Raw genomic sequence first — 16,644 nt, 5'->3', positions numbered from 1 at the left:
TATACATACGACTATGTATGAATATCTCCTAACAAACACTGTAATAATATAATAATACTATATGCATTTAATCTTTTTGAGTCTTGGTACTTTATACTTAAAATGTTACAAATAAGAAATAGTTATGTTTATAATCGATAATCCCTTAACCTACTGAATCGATTTTAATAATTCTTTGATCATTAGAAAGCTTGATTCAAATTTAACAGAGGCTATACTTTATTTCATTAATAAGATTTCGATCTGAAATTATCGTATTTCTGCTTTATCCGCGAGCGTGTATGATAGCATGTACCTACTCTTATAATCACATGCGGAATCCCACGTGGGCAAAAACAACACGATCACAAGTAAAGGTACTTTATTATATACTATATTGCTATTACTTAGATCAAACCGCTGATCTCGTGTATAAGATCTTTGTTTCTAATTGAAAATAACTCCGTTGCGCGCGAATTAGAAACTTTACATTTCACTGAAACAAATTGAATGATTAAAAGCGTTTGAAAGATTAAAAAATGCACGAAATTTAAAAAAGTTTATTATTTTGATATGTATCATTCATTATAATACGATTATTTGCAAATGTTCAGTGTGAGTTAGAATAAAGCAAAGTGTTGGTTAAAAAAACAGGTTTTACCTTACCAAAAAAATGTTAACGCAGCTTATATAATAATATTGTATACTTTGATTATATTATTTTATCATTCTCATAAATGAATATCTTAAGCAAAGACAATCGTTTTTATTTAAGCACAAGCGTCAATAACAATGCTTACAATATAGGATTTATTTATTTTTTGAATCGACTTGTTGCTGTCACTAATAAGTATACCTATACTAACCACTTATGTCAAATAAGCGTCACTGGGCGGGGGCGAGTCTTTAAGATACTCAGCTGGAGGTTGGGAGCCCACTTAAGGGCTCAGAATACGCGTGTTCAAAGGGCGCCTTCTATGAGACCGAACCTTGGCTTAGGACTCCGTCGACGTCAGAAAGGAAGACACTATGTGTGCAATGACCCCGTCATACTCCTAAGCGCGGACGGATTATAATAAAAGAAGGACCTCGACGGTCGACCCCCACCGTCGGGGTCGGTGTGTGTTTGCTCTGTAACCTAACGTGTTGATATTGGCCGACGTAATCTTATCATCGGGGGCAATAAGGACGTCTTTAAGACGCCTACGGATTAAAAGGAGACCTAAGGTCGAAAAGGGATTAGGTACAGTTATACATTGAAAGCTATTATGAGAAATGTTTAAAAATGTTTTAATTTTTATATATATTTTGCGCCATCTATTGGATAAGCAGGGAACTATGAAGCTGATAATAACATCAAGTATCAAAAGTAAATTCATCTATCTCAGATAGATGTCAGCTTAACGTCAAATGTGCAAATTATCTTATGAATATTGTTAAACAACCATTCTAACAATTTAACGATCCTTATTTCGTTTGAAAGGCTTTGTAATTAAAACAAAACCAAAATGGACTATCTATCTATAAGCCTACCCATCTCGGCAGTGGTTAGTGAATTTAAATCGACGATTTAATTCCCTTGGAATCCCTTGGATGGCGATAAGGCGAAAAAAAATTGTGTTTATTTATATCGTGCTGCATTAAAAGGAAAGTCGTGAGTAAACCTGCACGTCTAATTAATTCCATTGAAATTAAACCACCACCAGCTCGCATTGAAACAGCGTGGTGGAATGAGCTCCAAAGTCCAAACATCAAAGGGGAGCGGCCTTATTGTTAGCCCAGTTGTTGAACATTTACAGGCTTTTACTTTATCAATGACTAAGTAAGTTGTGTTAAGTTTAAGTACCAAGTTCCGTTATAACATTATTTAAATATCATTGGATTTTTATTTAGTGCTCGATTTAATTGTTACAGGAGAGAAATACTGTGGAGTGTGTGAACTTTGCCGATTAAGGTATCTTTGTCTAAACTTGGTACTTAAACTTAACACAACTTACTTAATCATTGATAAAGTAAAAGCCTGTAAATGTTCAACGACTGGGCTAACAATAAGGATAATATGTACATGTATTTGTATGTATACAAACATATAAGAAATCGTGAAGAAATGAACTAATTGTTTTTGTAAATGAGTTTTGTAAATAACATTATAAATGGTCGGTACAACAATTCTCAATGAATACAAAACAATAATCGCTATCCCCTTTTCCTTTTTTACAATAGCTCATTTATTCTTCCAACCGGAACACAACAATACTAAATATTGCTGTTTCGTATTCGATAACTACCCATATACGTGATTGGTAACAACCTAGACTTGCACAAAGCAACAAGTGATTGATACATCAAAATAATATCGAATTAATTCACATAATATGACGTTTTTATTCGAAAACGATAACATTTCTAAGAAATGTCTAAAATTCATAGCTTGCTGTAAAGGTAAAGCGATACTGCAAGTTCACTGGATAGAGATGTGGAACGATACACAGACGCAATTAAACTCAATGGGTTCGAAATGGATTGGATGAAAGAGATGGTAATAATCATTTCTCCCATTCCCTGGACGACATATTTAAAATTGACGTCAACTGGCCGGTCAGTTACGCTGCCGCGTAGTACGAGTGCGTTCTATAGCAGTGGCCTGAGCCGCTCCATTGCAGTGCAGTCTTACCCTTACCGTGTGAGTCATGTACTGCTGTTATCGTGTAGTGAGCGTATTCGTGTCACGTGACTCATTCCTGGTACATAACAAAAGACTTTGGGAACATCAAAACATGTTGAACGGTTCTCATAACTAGTTCTCTGATGCTAAATGTAAACAAGATAAAAATATTTACATTACATTTGTACAAAAACTTCAGAGAGTAACGGGTGGTAACGGACACAATAATTCTCTTGTATTTATTTTTTTCACCAACAATCGTTTACATCAACTAACTTATAATACAAATTCATAAACTTAATTATAGTTTAGAAAATAACAATAACTTGACTCCGAATGCATAACAATTAATGTAATAAAAAGGGTAAAAAGTTAAGTGACAACATGAACAACGAGTCCAGGAGCCGTGGACAAGTGAGGTGTATACTCGTGTGTCATTTTCAGACATGTCCTACTGCCAGTCAGTGGCCTCCGCTCATCTTATATAGAATGTTAGGAGCTTTTTATGATGATGATACTATAAAAGATGATGATGAATACACAGGTTTCCTAACGATATTCGCCTTCTGATTAGACAATGATAAATGACAATGATAAACAAAAATTAACCACATTATAACTCAATAGTGATTTCCCGGATTTGAACCCGTAATCTTAAAATATACATTTGTATATATATGTAAATATATACAACATAGATATATATTATGAGTAATCATATGAATCACGACTTAAGAAAGTGAGCACTTATCTAAAGGAAGGAAATGTCAACCGTAATCTTGCTGCATTTGAATCATCAAACAATCGTGTATAAATACATAATATAGTTTTTCCGACTATCAAAGGAGGTTCTCTATTCGTCCGTATGTTTGTATGTTTTTAGGAACTATGCACTTATGCAGCTGTTTTCAATGATTTTTACTGGGTTATCAAATAATTAAGGCCTCGTTGGCATGATGATTGGCTTCAGGATGCAGATCCCGATGTTCAATCCCCGTGTCGGATCAATAAAAACTTATCAGGTTTTTCTGTCTAGAATTTCTCAATAATATCCATGACTTAAGTTGGCATAATCATTTAAAAAAACGCTGACAGTATAATCTATAAGAGATTAAAACAGTTTTCCCCATACATTCTTAGTCAAAATCATCAAAGTCAAAATATTTTTTATTCAATTAGACTGTAACAAGTTCAGTTGAGTTGACTTAACCTTTTACGAGCAGAACCGGCAAGAAACTCAGTAGTTACTCTTTTTTTACATTAATACAAATTTGTATCAATTACATACCACTCAGTTCCTGCACGAGATCCAGCAATCATTTTAACCACGCATTTTTGTCAGGCATAGCAATAGGCTTTAATATTAAGATTATTTTTTATAACAAATTGAAGCCTGCTTTGTGGCAACTCAAGAATAGACTGCGAAATGTTATTAAAAATGCGTATACCTAGCCCTAAAAACGATTGATTAACTTTATTAAGACGGAGGCTCGGAATAATTATTTTAGTCTTATTTCTAATTTATTTCTAGTAATATATTGTCTTTTATGTTATTAAAACATTTAATTCTATTTATTTTACAAAGAAATGACAAAAGAAAACTAAGTTTAAAATGTACGCATAATGATTATTCCTAACGACGCTCAGGTAATAAAATTATTCGAGAACAAATAGAAAGTCATTATTCCCTGGAAAAAATATTCCAACACACAATAAATTATAAAGAAATTTTAAGTTTAATAATAGGTTATGTCAATTTTATTTATATAACCGTTAAACAGTAACGTTATATGATAAAATTAGCACAACGTATTAACAGGTGAGTGTAAAATGTAAGTACACTATACACTAATCAGGCTAATTGCCCATTTATATTGCTAAATTAAATAAGTAAAAAAATACATACAATTCCGACAATTGGAGAGCACAAATTTGTAAATTCTATATAAATGAATGTCACCTAAATATATATCCGCGCTTTCTTATCACTTATATATTCATGTATCATGCCTGTCTGTCGGTATACTACAAGATATATTTCGGAGTGTGCTCAGGAACTATTTAATTTGGTTCCCCCGTCACCTTATTACCACAGAACTGCGAGGCATCGAAAAGATCTGCACCCGTACGTAGTTGACGTATTTAAGATACGTATGCAACGATTTGCTTCCTCGTTTCTGATACGCACCGCCAAGGTCTGGAATACCCTCCCGACCTCCGTTTTCCCCACCACCTACAATGTGGGTACTTTCAAGTCTAGAGTGAATAGGCATCTTCTAGGCAAGCGCGCTCCATCTTAGACTGTATCTCACTTTCCATCAGGTGTGATAACAGTCAAGCGCTTGCCTATACATTAAAAAAAAATATAAATATATCATTTTTTTCTAACATAATCTTTTATTTTATTAATAAAGCATTGTTAAACAATATTGTAGACTATATTACCATTACATAGAAGTGAATCTTTCCACAGATCAAACCTACTTATATTATAAATGTGAATGTTTGTATGTTTGGATATTTGTTATAATAACATTAACGGCTGGATGAAATTCGAATAAAATTTGGCATCGAAATAGCTTCGTACATAGACTAGCTACCACAAGCCAACGAAGCCAGCGAATCATTATACCGAAGTATTTTCTGTAACATTGTATAAAAAAAAAACAAATGTCTGAATAATTATAATTACATTAAAACGACTTATTTCATTTCGAGTTTTTATCGAGGTCGTTTTCTTGTTTGGTCTTTCTAAGGAGCATTCATTATAATAATGAACAACAAAATTCTAAGAATGTTACTCATTTAAGCTTCATTTGTATTTAAACCTCACCTTCCAGTGATAATGCTTTGCGGTAAACTATTACTAGCTAACATTTCAAATGGTTTCAACATTAGAAGCATTACTATATAGAAAGAGCTTTTAGTTTCATCTTATTTAATGTAAATCGCAAATATTTTCAGAGTTTATCGTAACTTGATTTGTTTATTCTTAAACATTGAGAAGGTTGACCCACGCCCTGGCTAAAAGAGCTCTTAAACGGCTTTGTGGAAGTTCGTCTGGGTAGCATAACTCTGTATTGATGTTTTACGGTTAGTATGGTGAGCTAGTGTAATTACAGTTACAAAAAACGTAACATCTTACCTTCCAAGGTTGGTCAAAATTTCTGACAGTTTCAATATATTTAGAAAGCAATTAATTGGGAATCGAATATAACCGTGCGTTCGATTTATCTCTCATAATAAATTTAAGAAAACAAGAGTCATCCCCATCACATTAAAACGTTTATTACTCATTAAATATAATATATACGTATAATGTAAAACACGACATATTTTAAATGTCAGTCAAATTGTATCTGATATATTACTATTTTAGTACATTTATAGTTAGCAGTACTTTACCGTCATCCGTGGACTCTGATCACACGAATAAAATTGCCCTCACGCTGTCCAACGGGTCAGTCGAGTCTATTCACTCCTCGGTGTCGCGCGTATTGAATTGTTCTTAAAAAAAAGTTTATTTGGTTAATATGTTTAAAGTAACTGTTTTATTGTTACTGGCGTTAAGTGAGAATGTATTATCCCATACATATCACCTGGGAGCGTGCCCAGCAGTGGAACCAATGCCAGGATTTGACATGAACCAGGTAAACATTTGTTTGTTTTTTTTTTTGTCTGGATATCTACTGTTACTGCTATGGAGACGATGAAAATGTGTGGAGTTGTTGATTTTCTTATTTTTATTGATTTGTTTTATGATTAATATGTCATTATATTAATGGTATGAATTAATTACTATATATTATTTCCGGTTATTTTACTTTGTACTTGGAGATAAATAGTTTTAACTACCGTCGATTTATTTACTAAGTAAATAGAACGCCAATTTAAAAAAAAATACACAACCATACAGCAATACGAATATTTTCTCAATAAAATACATCCAAATCTGTTTAGGAATTTAAAACTTATGGCGGAATAAAGAATATGTATGCGACATACATACACGAACCTTGAAAACATTACATTCCATTTCCGACAATACTGTAAAAAAAATACTTCAGAAAATATTATTATGCTGTTATTATAAAATTGTATTGATAATGTAATAAAATAGTTAATGTTTTAGATCAACAATAGAAAAATATTTCTTTATATAAAGAACAAGCGATAAGCAATAGTGTTGTTAAGTATATATAACAAACTATACACTAAGGAACTTGACCCACAGTATCGTGTCATTGATAAAAACTGTTTATTCGAATATGATCTTTATTGCTATATAAGTTTGATAACAATCGTTGATATTAATAGGAACTTGGAATATATATAATGTATGTATTGTATATACATGACCAATAGTTGGAACACAAGAATCTCAACCAATGATTGCGGGTTCAAACCCAGACAGGTATCACTAAATTTTCATGCTCTTGAAGGTTATGGAAAACATCGAAGGACCAAGCCGTATCGGAGGAACGTGGACCGTGGCGGATGATAAAATAAGCTTGCTATCATCGTCAAAAAGGCTTGATCCCAGCAGTGGGATTTGTAGAATGTACTATACTTTTTAAACGGTGATATTGGAGTCTTCCTGACCAATTTCCGCCATGACAGCTGTTCATTCTAAAGGGAGAGTAGCCAACTGCGCAAGACATATTATATTTCGTGTTCAAGTGAGTTAGCAAACAAATGCACTCTCTATTCTACTACTCATGATCCGAGAGGACAGCAAATTCTTCACGACTGGAGAGAGTTCAAGTTCAACACCACCATCATACCGCCATCGTACTTTTCTAGGCATGGAATTAAAATATAGTCTACCTAGTAAGCCCTTAATCTTTTTAAAGATATATTATAATAAACAAATAACGGGCTAACTTAGTTTTATTATGATAACGAAGAAAAAACTAACGATAATTTATTCGATTTACAGATGTTGGGTTTATGGTACGTGATTCAAAAGACATCGACAGCTTCACACTGCATCACCTACAACTTCACGAAGACTGACGAACCTGGCACTTACCAACTGGAACAATTATCTCAACACTTCATTTTGGGCTTGACGCCCCTGAAACATGACTACAGGTAAATGAACTGATACGTTACATTAATTTTTAAAAGTCAATATAAAAATTTGCTTTATTAAAGCTCTCAAATGCACTTTTAAAGCGTCGTTTTACATTTTAAATTTTAAACGATTATCGGTTCTGAATTTAGACTACCGAGAAGAACTGGCAAGAAACTCAGTACTTTTAACAAAGAAAAAAAGTTAACGTAATAATCATATAAAGCCGAGTTGGCCTACTGGTTAGAAAACGTGAATCTTAACCGATGATCGTGGGTTCAAACCCGGGCAAGCACCACTGAATTTTCATGTGCTTAATTTGTGTTTATAATTCATATCGTGTTTGACGGTGAAGGAAAACATCGTAAGGAAACCTGCATGTGTCTAATTTCATTGAAATTCTGCCATATGTGTAGTCTACCAAACCGCATTGGAGCAATGTGGTGGAATAAACTCCAAACTGTCTTTTCAAAAGGGAGAGGAGGCTTTAGCCCAGCAGTGGGACATTCACAGTCTGTTACGGATTACGGATCTATACTAGAAAAACCAGTGTTATATTCCTTACAAACTATATATAAAGGAGTTAAATAGTGAGTAAATAGTGACTTAAAAATTGAGGTCTCCCTAATAATTATTGATAACACACTCCATTGCCCACCAAGACAAAATAGATACGATAAAACAATTAAAGCCTAATTATCAGTAAAGACCATTATCTTCCAAGCAATTAAATTAATTAATACATGAATATCGATAATATTCACGCGTTTTTATTTCAAAAGGAATGAGAGAGACATTCGAACATCACTGTACTAATGATTTGCATGAAAATTAGTAGAATTTCTTGCAGAAATTGGTGCGTATAATTTTGAGAATAATAATAAAAAACACGATAGTTTCTTAAGACGTTGATATTGTTATAGTCATAAATGAAATAAGCTTTTGAAGTAGGCTAGCTCTTAACTAAAGCTAGCGGCAAAATTAGTTTTCAATTTGGTACTCATTGATTATGTCCCGTGGGTTAATAATAATAGTAATATCCTGGGACATTATTCACACACGGCCATCTGATCCCAAATTAAGCAAAGCTTATGCTATGATAACCAGACAACTGATATACTACTTTTATTTTGTAAATACAAACTTATATAGATAATCACACCCAGACTCAGGACAAACAGACATGTTGATGCACACTGTCTGTCCTGGGTGGGAATCGAACTCACAACCTTCGGTATGAAAGGCAAGTATCTACCAATCACGCCAAACGAATTCTAATATTAACGCTGTCAATACAGTATAATTTAGACAAGAGAGTATTAAACATTGCTTTAGACTGTAGTAAATAACATCGCGTTTTTTTAAACAATAACATAACGCAGATTGAAAACAAGTTTTGATGACTTAAATATAAATAACGCAATTAAATAATACCGTAAAAATTTGTTTTCCTTATTGTGATTTGGCTTAAAATAAATCGTAATGTTTCCTTATGCTCAAGACGCTTCGAACCATTGTCATTTTATATAACAAAAAAAATTATATAAAAAATATGAAGTATATGATTTCATAAGAAAGTTCGTTTTAAGAAAAAATATTGCTCATCTTTAACTTACTACTTGTGGTTCTAAGATTTATATTTTATCTCTAGGTATACCGGCATTTTAACCGTCCCCGACTCAGCAGTGCCCGCACGAATGAAAGTACAATTTCCTCTAAGTAAGTATTTATTGTTTGCTTCACATTTATATTAATCGTAACTAATTAAACATGCGTAATTGTTTATCTTTATTTTATTATTACATATTTATAATACAAAGTCCTCCCCCGCGTCTGTATGTCTGAACGCGATAAAGTCCAAAACTACCGAACGAATATTCATACGGTTCCTACCAATGAAAGATTAACTCATAAGGAGGATTTAGGTGTAATTCTTTAAAGGTTTAGTGAAAATTGGATGAAATACAACGATAAATGTTGAAGATGGGAGAGATCATTGACATGAGTCACGTAAACCAATATTTATATATATTGCGATATATAAATGTTTTATGATGACCCTCGTTCTACCAGAGCGAAGCCATAACGGGTAGTTAGTCTGTAATAATTGCTTAGCACTTTGGAGAAATATGCACTATCAACCATCGAATTTTAGATCTCTCTTGTGCCTCAAGTTACACTGCAATCAAACCGAAACAGAGCATGTGATACTGAAAAACTGTATCTTAGATGGTAAAAAGGCAACGGGGGTGGTACCATTAATAAAACAGCTAATATATTTAATTTTCGTGCCAGGTGTTGCCGGTTCCGCAAGCTACACGGTCATGTCGACCGATTATACAACATACGCAGCAATATTTACCTGTCAGAAACTTGCGTTTGCTAACCGTCATTCTGCAACGATTCTCTCTAGAACAAAGGAACTGGATAAAATGTTTGTTGACAAGGTAAGCTTACATTATATTATATCAGAGGAACGTATTTGTATATAGTGCGGAGTGTGTTCTATATACATTCAGCCCGTCGCATATATAAATTTGCAAGTTTCGATTATTGTTTCTTATTACCAAAAATTGAAAGAAAGAAAAGGACGGAAATCGGTTGACAAACAGAGAAGAAAAAGATATTAAAATTTTGTCTTTTTCTATTTTACTTTTTTGTATTGATAATTTAATATTACTTATTAATAAACTAGATTTACTCGTATATAATAGGAAAGGGAGGCATCAATATTCGTTTTTTTTTTCATATAGGATACAGTAACTCTGTTCATATATTACAATAGTTTGTTTGTCCTGTTGTTAGCGATCATGTACCTTCTATGAGATTTGATCTATTAGGTCATTCACACGACGTTTATTTCAAAGACGACCGCTTTGTAAGGAGTCTGGTTTGGTTCTAGTCAAATTGATAACAGTTTCTGTATTAATGGACCAATATGATTTGTGGTTTTTTTAAATTAAAGTAGGCAGGCAAATAGGTGGTGAGTGTGAAATATTAACCATCCTATACATCTAATGGGCCATGGGAGTAACATTTTCATCACCTACCCGTGCAAAACGGGGGCGGGTAGCTAGTTAGTATATATATTGACTTATCAAGTAATATGAAAGTTCAGTGACCAAATGTTTATTTATAATTCACGATAATTTGATTTATTTAGGTGAGTCATATTGGACTTTTGACGTTGAAATCGAATGAATGTATATATATGCGTGTAATAATATATTATTTGTATATATACAAAAGAATGATTGTCTGACATATCAATGCACAGTCTAAACTACTGGAGCTAGGACAATGAAAATTTGCATACGGGTTCCTTTTTAAAAGATTTCACTGGTGGTACGGCTTTATGCAAGCTCGTCTGGGTAGGTACCACCCACTCAACAGATATTCTACCGCAAAAACTAAGGCTAAGCACTTAAGGCTTTCAATGTTTTGGGTTTTGTCTTGCATAATTGTAGGGATTTTAAAAAACCTCAGACTAAAATTACTTTATACACTACTTTAGTTGGCAGTATTTTAGAATACGGTAGCATTGTATGGAATCCTCACTATGATATTGACAGGCTTGAAAGTGTACAAAAAAGGTTCTTATGGCATTTATCTTATAGTCAAAATTGAGCTAAAAAGCTGCCAAGTTACGAAGATAGACTCTCACATTTTAAGCTTCTTTCTCTTTACGATCGTAGACGCGTCCTCGATAACATTTTCCTATATAAGTTATTAAACGGAACAACTGTAGTTATCTCCTTTCTAAATTATGATTCGTGCTCCCAAAAAGGTCACTAGACCATCTGTGTATACTCCCTTCGTTGAAAAACTTACTCACTCCCGTCAGGGGCGCTCTTATAGTTGATATTTTTAATGACAAATTGAATCAGTTTCGTAAAAAAATATCTATTTTTTTCCTCAATAATAATGTGTAATTTTTTGTTTTTAACTTCTTTTTCTTTATAAATGTACCTGTTACTTTTGTTTGCTTTTAATCATATTCAAAAAATTTAAATATTGTCTGATTTATATTTTATTTATTTTACCAATCACGATAATTTTATAATAATTTAATGGTTAATATCTTTTCTATTTGTTATAAATATTTTAATTTTTAAAATTATTATTTTTGTTAACTCGAAATTTTGATGTTTTCCTTCACCGTTAAGCAGGAGATGAATTATTTATAATTCATCTTGTGCTAACATAAACAAAAAAATATGAATAATTTGACGTTGGTTTATATAAGTTTTAGTCTCTCGCATATTTATTCTAGACTATATCCAAAATTATTATGTTTATTATAAATAGTCTAACTCATATCCATCTCGAAGTCTGCGGGTACAACTCCCACTTTTATTAGATAACTGCGAATTTCCTGCAGCGATCAGTTAAACTCTTATAACTAGCTTCGTCAGGGTTATACAGATTAAGCTTGTAATTGTTTCTTTTTCATATATAATGTTTTTTTCGTCATACTATATAAAAAAAAAATTGATTCAGAAAATGTAAAAAAATATCATTAGTAAAATTTAAAAAAGCTGTCATAGATCATTTGTGTGATAAAAGGTTATTGTCAAACTAACGATGTTTTGCCTAAATGTTCGTTGTTGTGAGTGTAAAATGAAAGAACGAGTACTCTGATATATATGAACTATGTTTAATAACAATCTAAATTAGGACTACACGTGCGTTAGTCACTATTCGGACTCATGAGCGCGTTAGCGTGCGTTATACAAACAAATCAAAAGTGCTTACGTGAAATAACAAATGAATGTATAGGTAGGCACAACTTAATAGATGATAGCACACCTTGGAACCGAAACGATCGTCTGTATTATAAATAATATATAATTATTTATTGTAAATATAAATTTTTAGTATTAAAAAAGCAAAAGAAGTGAGTTTTCTTTTAATTTCTAAGGTGTCCCACCGATTCGATTTTACGGCGTATTATACGGCCAAAAATAATGTTTTTAATATTTTATACAGACTCGTTCAAAGCTGGCATCTTTTGGCGTGGACCCGTACGACTTGTCCATCATATCACAGACGGAATGCCCGAAGCACCCGAACGGCAGTACGGAGGGAGTTAACATAAACATCGACCCGAATACGTTTTCGTCTCACAATATCGGCGAAGCAGTGAGAAAAACTGGTGGTGTTATCGGTAAATAAACATTTATTTTTTAAAATTAGACATTATTATTTACATAAGTATTATTCAACAAAGTATGATATCTCCTGCACAAATATGACTACGGGAAGTAGCAGAATCGCTGAATTTTTACCGGTTTTTCTTAACAGAATCTACCAGGAATGTATTTTATTTAAATCTGGAATACAGGTAGGAATAGGTTCTAAGGACTTAGTCTAAATACCACCACTATAAGCAAAATAAAAAAGACAAAATACTATGTTATGTGGCATTGTAATTACACTGATCGATTACCTTCAAACACAGCAATATAAATTATTACTGGTTAAAATATTTATCTGGTAATTATAATAACATAATATCCTGGGACATTTTTCACACACGGCCATCTGATCCCAAATTAAGCTTGTACAGAGCTTGTACTATGGAAACAAGACAACTGATATACTACATACACTATTTTTCTTTTGTAAATACGCACTTATATAGATAACTACACTCAGACTCAGGACAAACAGACATGTTCATGCACACAAATATCTGTCCTGGATGGGAATCGAACCCACAACCTTCGGCATGAAAGGCAAGCATCCACTAACCACGCCAACCGGCTCGTCAAAAGTATTGAATGCTTGTAATGCTAAAATGATGTATATTTTGATTTCAGCTGATGGTGTCGAGTACGTAGTAGAAGCCGGTAAAAAAGTCTATAAAAAGGTAGCGAGCAGTAAGGAGGACCTAACTGAGCCGCCTACTCAGCCCTTGCGCTCATTAGACGCAGACGCCGAGTGGCTACCCTAACGCTTCAATCATGTGAAATCGTCACTAATGTACATTTTACATGTCTGTGTGTGTTATGTACTTGTTGGTGTCTTGCATTTAAATAATACTCTCTTGTGCCAAATGAAAATAATTAAGATAATTTCAACAAACGGAGGTTACAAAAGTGTAATGTAAATAAAATATTAAAGTCATTTTAATAATTATTTGTTTTATTTATTATTTTCATTTTTTTAGAAAAATCTTTGCAGTAAGTTGATATAGTAATAAGATATATGTATATAATATGTTGACGCAATTTATTCATATACATTTTTTTTGTATTGAAGTTCTTAAAAAAGAAAACTAAATGTCTAAGTCAGATAAATTTGAGAGGAATAAATTTACTAGTATGAAATTTCATTCAGAAGCTTTCATTTATAGCATAGTTTATTAAAAACCTTTAATGCTTAGCATATTTTTTTGGTTTTAGTTGATATTTCACTTGCAGCATCGGAATAAATAAAATAATGTGATGCGTTTATTTTATTGAGATTTTCAATTCCTAGGCTGGTTTGGATGGTGTTCGGCCAGCCTGTCCATGATGGGGTGGTCTCTATTATATCGTCATTCATCTAAGCATCAGTTTACCATCAGGTATTACCACAAGGTCAAGGGTACGTCTATAGTCCATAAAGAAAGATCAGTCACTAGTTTTGCTCACTATGGTTGTAAAAAGAATCAATATCTTGATTTAATAGAAGTATTAATGTTATATAATCCAAGGAAAGTTACTTGTAGCGTGTATACTTAACTACTAATAATAAATGCTTCTTGCATATCTGGACTACGGCCAACTAGTCCAATGTCCATGGCTCACTCGGCTCACCTGCTCGCTCTAATAAACTTTAATGACGTCGTGTTTGGATCTACATTAAGGGCATATTTATTAAAGTATTTTGATCGATTTTAGTTTTGTTTTTCTTTTATCTCAACTCTATTATAATCCATTATATAATATAAATATATCATGACTGTCATGTGTGGGTGTGTGTGTGTTTAGGCTTTATATATATATAAAAATGCACATCATATTGCCATACAACAGGACCAAGACAGGACGTTTCAGTCCAACAGTGGGACACTTACTATCTGTAACTTAGGATTTCTTCGACAATGAATTAAAAATTAACTTTCCTAATATTAATTGTTGTTGTATATAAAATTTCACTGTGATGCCATGAGGAAATAAACACACGCAGATAGAAAAAAAATACACTAAAGGCAAGAGATTTATTTACTTAAAAAAAGAAATAAAGAAGTTTCTGTATTATATTACATACAATTAGCAAATATCGGCAGCTTTCCTGTTAGTGTATTTACCAATAGCAATTGTCATGGGGGATAAATTAACGGTTCGAAATTGTTGAGCTGCATCAGCTTCTCGGTGATATTAGATAAAAATCTTGGCCATTAAAAAATCCATATACATTCAAATTTTCATGATAATCGGTCAAACTGTATCAAAATATATTAATCTCAAGCAAATATACCTTGTGATATCGATTTATATGTGATAAGAACAAAATAAGGCATCTGCCTCGTTGGTTTAGTAGCCAGATATAAGAACGCAGATTCCGAGGTTCTGGGTTAAAATCCCAGGTCGGGCTAATAATAAATTTTGGGATTTTCAGTCATATGTCGAATTATGAGAGTTAGTGAATAAACTCTATTGTTTGCGCACACATTTGTGCACTATAATATGTCCTGCGCAGGTGGGTAATTTCTCTTGAGATTGGCTGCCGGGGTCGAAACGGGTTGGAGTACATTGTTATATTATAAGGACCAATTGTTTAGAATAAATGTAGACAGATTATAGACAGATATACCTGATGAAATATGAACTTGAATTTACATTAAAACGCAATGATTTCGATAATATTTTATGTTAGTGCGTTTGCAATTTAACTCAAGTTGGCCCGTTATATTAAAAACTATTACGCCTTTTATAATTTTACGACAGCTTAAAATTTGGCTAGATTAATTATAAACAAAGTGTACTTACAATTACCCAGTAACATATATAAGATATACATATATGTATATTTATTTATAGTTCAATATTAATAGGTGATAAACAGTTGGCTAAGCGATAATGTATGTGTCAAATGAACGAGACAGTTTGGCTAGGATCGCTGGCTAGGTGTCAGTTCTCTAGCCCATTCTTTGTAGCTACCAAGATCTACTCGAAAATAAGAATTACCTATGGAAAACTTTATAAGTTCAATTGTTATTATCAATTAAGTAATTCAAGTGCTTATGTGATAAAAATGGTATAGTGATAAATCTTGGACCACAATTTTTTTTGTGTTGGATTCGTTCAGGTTAAACAATGCAGGGTGAGTTAGTTTTGATTATGCTTCAACTATATCGTCTGAAAATCTACTTTTTAAATATAAGTGTCTTACTTTTTCGTTTTTATTCGAGTCTATATTTCGGTTATTCGATTATTTTAACCGAGACTATATGTTTTTTTTTTATTTCTCCTGACGTTGCGTGAATCCTGCAAACCCATTACTATGACTGTTGCAATCCTGTCAAATGTAATATATTGACAAGTCGATAACACTTTCATACGAATAAAGATAAAACCTTTTTGACATTCAAATCAACGATTACAAACGCTTTTTATTGTCTATCTAATCTGTTGTATAGAATAATATGACGTATATTAATGATAATTTTTTATAAGCTCGTTTAAACTTAAAAAATAATAAAATCACAGCAAATTAACCTTTGCTATTTGTGATATCCAATTCATGCAATATTTTAATAATATATCTTTAACTGCCGTATATTTTTGAGCACGCGAAGTCTATACTAATATTATAAATGCGAATGTACCTCAGTCTGTCTTTTATGCTTTCACGACTAAACTACTGAACCGATTTTGATGAAATTTGGTATGAAATAAGCTTGAACTACTAGGAAGCACATAAACTACATATATTT

The 16,644-nt window shown here is 32.6% G+C and overlaps 2 protein-coding genes across 6 annotated transcripts in view; both read left to right on the top strand.

Annotated features, from left to right (window-relative positions):
• The first annotated feature begins 6,097 nt into the window (after nt 1–6,097).
• LOC126775383 (apolipoprotein D-like) lies at nt 6,098–13,856 on the top strand. Its single transcript, XM_050497265.1, has 6 exons — nt 6,098–6,294; nt 7,584–7,738; nt 9,370–9,437; nt 10,014–10,165; nt 12,708–12,885; nt 13,541–13,856. The coding sequence occupies exons 1-6, from the start codon at nt 6,178–6,180 to the stop codon at nt 13,672–13,674; spliced, it is 804 nt and encodes a 267-aa protein (XP_050353222.1). The 5' UTR covers nt 6,098–6,177; the 3' UTR covers nt 13,675–13,856.
• Nucleotides 13,857–15,816: 1,960 nt separating this feature from the next.
• Nucleotides 15,817–16,644, top strand: part of LOC126775335 (glutamate receptor ionotropic, kainate 2-like) — a 102,264-nt gene continuing 101,436 nt past the window's right edge. For all 5 annotated transcript variants that reach the window (XM_050497187.1, XM_050497188.1, XM_050497185.1 and 2 more), the window contains exon 1: nt 15,817–16,031. In XM_050497187.1, coding sequence (XP_050353144.1) covers nt 16,025–16,031 — 7 coding nt within the window. In that variant the 5' untranslated portion in view covers nt 15,817–16,024. The remainder of the gene's footprint in view (nt 16,032–16,644) is intronic.

Source organism: Nymphalis io, chromosome 18 (assembly GCF_905147045.1).
Source record: "Nymphalis io chromosome 18, ilAglIoxx1.1, whole genome shotgun sequence".
NCBI classification, from domain to species: domain Eukaryota; kingdom Metazoa; phylum Arthropoda; class Insecta; order Lepidoptera; family Nymphalidae; genus Nymphalis; species Nymphalis io.
This window is presented reverse-complemented; position numbering and strand designations above follow the sequence as displayed.

Excerpts from the sequence above, each read along its gene's own strand:
- LOC126775383 (XM_050497265.1), top strand. The coding sequence starts at position 6,178 with ATGTTTAAAGTAACTGTTTTATTGTTACTGGCGTTAAGTGAGAATGTA. Across the intron at positions 10,166-12,707 it reads ATAAAATGTTTGTTGACAAG|ACTCGTTCAAAGCTGGCATC; the intron begins GTAAGCTTACAT and ends TATTTTATACAG. Across the intron at positions 12,886-13,540 it reads AAAAACTGGTGGTGTTATCG|CTGATGGTGTCGAGTACGTA; the intron begins GTAAATAAACAT and ends TTTTGATTTCAG.